The 4,173-nt window shown below is 36.0% G+C and overlaps 1 protein-coding gene across 1 annotated transcript in view; it reads left to right on the top strand.

Annotated features, from left to right (window-relative positions):
* The first annotated feature begins 3,749 nt into the window (after positions 1–3,749).
* Positions 3,750–4,173, top strand: part of cav4a (caveolin 4a) — a 4,254-nt gene continuing 3,830 nt past the window's right edge. Inside the window, exon 1 of the mRNA XM_016521981.1 lies at positions 3,750–4,087. Coding sequence (XP_016377467.1) covers positions 3,869–4,087 — 219 coding nt within the window. The 5' untranslated portion in view covers positions 3,750–3,868. The remainder of the gene's footprint in view (positions 4,088–4,173) is intronic.

Raw genomic sequence — 4,173 nt, 5'->3', positions numbered from 1 at the left:
CCCTGATTTTACAATTGCACAACTTACAGTATTTTAGTGTACTGTAACATGCTATTCATTTAGAGTTTTATTTGACCTTTTTGGCCTTTGCAGTTGGATATTTTTGCAGTATCCAAGTGCTGAATATATACAAACATTCAGTACTATTCAATATTCAGCACAATACTATTCTTGCAGTACATACAGTAGGCCTATACAATATATTCACCTTACTCAGTTGCAATTACTATACTTTTTTACAGATTTAGAAAATTGTTTACTCAATACAATATACTTTTTTCTGTAATGTTCTGTGTTCTCCATTTTTCTCTGTAGTGTCTAATGAATGCTCTGTTGTGTTTATTTTATTGACTCGTGTGTGTGATCTGAGAGCACCGTTTGATTTTGAGTGCAAGTGAAATGGTTTTGCAGTGATTGTTTGATTTTGATGGAAGAGTCAGAGGTTTCGTGAATTTAGTTTGAGTATTTGGATTTGTGTTTAAGGTTTTGAGAAAATGAGTGATGGTTTCAAGAAATGTGTTTTAGCAATTCAGAAAAAGGATAGTTGGCCAATCAGAGCACACCTCGCTTTTCAGAACAATGAGCTTTGTAAAAATTGACGCGTTTCAGAAAGGCGGGGCATAGAGAAGAAACAATAATGTACAGTATGTGGAAAATAATGTGTTTTTTGAACCTTAAACCGCATAAACACATTTCATTACACCAAATACACAAAATAATGTTCTTTTTAGCAACATCATATGACCCCTTTAAATCTTATTTAACAGAGCGATATTTCTCAATCAGAATTGGCAACTTTACTTCCTCTGCTGCCCACCTAGAATCTGGTCTTCCCCAGGGATCTATTCTAGCACCTCTGCTCTTCTCTTTCTACATGCTTCCCCTAGGTTCGGTTCTGAGAAGACATGGTGCATCTTTCCACTTTTACGCTGATGATACCCAGATCTATCTGCCTATTAAAATAAACGATCCCTCAGCTATTCAATCCTTATTTGCATGTCTTGATGAGGTAAAACATTGGTTGGCTAGTAACTTTTTAACCTTAAATGACTCAAAGACTGAGGTTATTGTCTTTGGCCCATCTGACAATTTCAAATTTAACAACTCGACCCTGGATAGCCTGTCAGTCTTTGAATCAAAGTGTGTCAAGAACCACGGTGTTCTTTTGGATAATCTGCTCACTCTAGATAAACATGTTTCCTCAGTCGTTGCTTCTAGCTTTTTTCAGCTTCGCTTACTTTCTAAAATTAAACATTTTTTGCCTGAAAAATCTCTCGAGACAGCTGTTCACGCGTTTATTACCTCTCGACTGGACTATTGTAACTCTTTGTATTGTGGCATCGCAAAGTCCCAGGTCGCTCGTTTACAATTGGTCCAAAATGCAGCAGCCAAATTTCTTAAGAAAGGCCGCAAATACGACCCCGCCACCCCTTTTTTGCGAGCTCTTCACTGGCTCCCAGTTCATTTTAGGATAAATTTTTTAATTCTCCTATTTGTTTACAAATGTCTACACAACCTTGCCCCGCGTTACCTATCGGAATTGCTGCATTCTTATAACCCTAGAGATGTAAGATCAGGTAATCAAAACCTACTTATGGTTCCTTGCACAAGGTTGAAACGCAGAGGAGATAGTGCATTTTCGGTGATGGGCCCTAGATTGTGGAACAGCCTGCCAGCGCACCTCAGAGCTGCTCCATCTCTATCGGTTTTTAAATCTCTTCTGAAAACTCACTTGTTTTCTTTAGTTTTTATAAGTTGATGATGTTTGAATGTATTACTTTTTGATCATTTGTTGTACAGCACTTTGGTCAGTCTTGTGACTGTTTTTAAATGTGCTTTATAAATAAAAGAACTAGAACTTGTATTGATTATTTTAGATGTACATCTTCATTCAGGCTAATTAGTCACTCAACAATGAAGTACAATAAAGAATGAGCCACGTATTAATTAGTAACTGATAGTATTTACCTGCTATACACTACCAAAAGTTTGGGGTCAGAAAAAAAAAAATCTAAACATTTTTCAAAAAATCTTACCAATCCCAAACGTTTGTGTATTTACTCCATTTTTGTTGCATTTCCTCTGTTGAACTCTGCGTGTTTATGAAAATCCTGTGACTTAGGCCAAGTACATAGGATTATATAATATAGTAAATCTGCCAGAGGACAGCTGTTTCACAGTATTGGTGCAAAGCAACACATTTTAACAGGTGGAAAGATGATTTTCTGAATTCTGTGCATTTCAGATACTATCAGTTCAGCTCTCAGTCTATCATCTGAAAGTGTGTTTCCTGTAATTATTTCTCCATCATATTTTGGGACATGTTTTTAATTATAATGGGGAGATTTGAATGCAGATTAGACTTAACGGATAAAGCAAACTAAACTAGGGTGACTGCCAAAAGAACGTTTTTAAAAGGCGTTGGTCCGACCTCACAATCCACAAAACAGCCACAGTGAGCAAAGGTGAACTGGAGAAAATGCCACAAACTGTTAGATTAAACAATGATATGAGAGCTTTCCAGAATAAAACACCATGATGCCATCAGACCATGATACTATAGACAAAAATAGATGATGAAACAGGTAAAAAAAAAAAAATCACATCTCCTTACATCGACGGAGAGAATTTTGAGCTCTTTTGACTTAGGCCAAAAAACAACCACCTAGCAACCAACCAGAACACTCTGGCAACCACCTTAACCTGGCAGCAAGAGTTGGCTACAACAAAATTGCTCTGTTTTCTCAAAAGCAATACAAATGTATACAGAATAATAATAATAATAATAATAATGATAATAAATGTATGAATTATGGTGGAAGTGATCGTTTTTACATTTTATTATGTATTTAGCATCTGAATGTTGGACTAGAAACCAATAATCTGCTAATGGATCTAACAGTGAAATGCATTTTCCAAAGATCATAATTGTAAAATCTGCAAGAATTTCCCAAAAGCCAACAGCTAGTCATTTATGTTTTTTTTTATACATAAAATGACAAAAAGCAGTTTTCGTACCTATGATTAAATTGTTAGTTTTGTCTAGTTTTTATTATAATATCATTGTAATACTATTATAGTTTTTAATGATATTGTGAATTAGTTTTCATTTAAAAGCATTTTAGTTAAAGATTGATTGATTGATTGATTTAGTCTGTCTTCACGTTTAGTTATTTTAGTACAAGTTAAACTAAATGGGAATTAGATTGTTGTTATTTTATTTCACATTTTTTGGGGGGAACTGATTTTTTAGATGCTCCTGAGTTATGTACAATATATTATATAATAAAATATAATTTTAAATATTAAATGTTTTCCGGGAAGAGATGGCCTTTTCAAATTAATATTTTGGCAGCCTTTACATAGATGACCTTAAAGGTATCAAACAAATGCCAAAAAACAAAAGTCAACTGGTTTCTCTTGGTATTTTCCACATAGTCAAGAAATAATGTCCAAAGGGTTTAATGTTAGAATATTTGACCAAATTTACAAACAAACACTATACACTGATCTTACTGATCCCAATTAGTGCTCAAAATCAACGCTTCCATTCTGTTAAATATTCTTGATCCACTGGTTCTTTTAAGAGCTCTTCTAAGCTTACCAGCGTTCTGCATTTCACCGGTCACTAATGGGGTATTTATAGCAGATGTATCAGTGGGGGCTGGCATCTTCCCATAGGGGCCTGTTTGGGAATGCCTGTTAGGGCACGGTCACTTTCCTAATATATCCCATATCCCTGTTTCAGCTTCAAGACAGCACTCTAGCTCTGCATTCACAGTGTGTATGTGTAAGAGTGTGTGAAACTGTTTATGCGTGTTTTGATGCCGTCGATGAGCTGCTTTGTGACTTTACGAACTTCATATTGATGAATGGCACCATGATGCGGAGTATGGACGCAAGGGAAACTGAGATCGACCTGAGGGATGCAGGGGATGGAGAGGATGATGAGGGACAACCGACGTGGAAGACCCAGCTGGAAACTGTCCTGGAGGAAGAGGAGGAGGAAGATGTGATCTCTACACAGAGTGACACCAGGCCTCTGATCAATGAACGGGACCCAAGACAAATAAATGAGTGTCTTAAGGTAATCTCTTCATGTCCAACTGCAATAGTTCTTCATTGTAGCACTATAGAAATGTCACTTTTGATGGTCACAATATATATATATAT

This window comes from Sinocyclocheilus rhinocerous, unplaced genomic scaffold (assembly GCF_001515625.1).
Source record: "Sinocyclocheilus rhinocerous isolate Xijiao unplaced genomic scaffold, SAMN03320098_v1.1 scaffold899, whole genome shotgun sequence".
Lineage (NCBI taxonomy): Eukaryota > Metazoa > Chordata > Actinopteri > Cypriniformes > Cyprinidae > Sinocyclocheilus > Sinocyclocheilus rhinocerous.
This window is presented reverse-complemented; position numbering and strand designations above follow the sequence as displayed.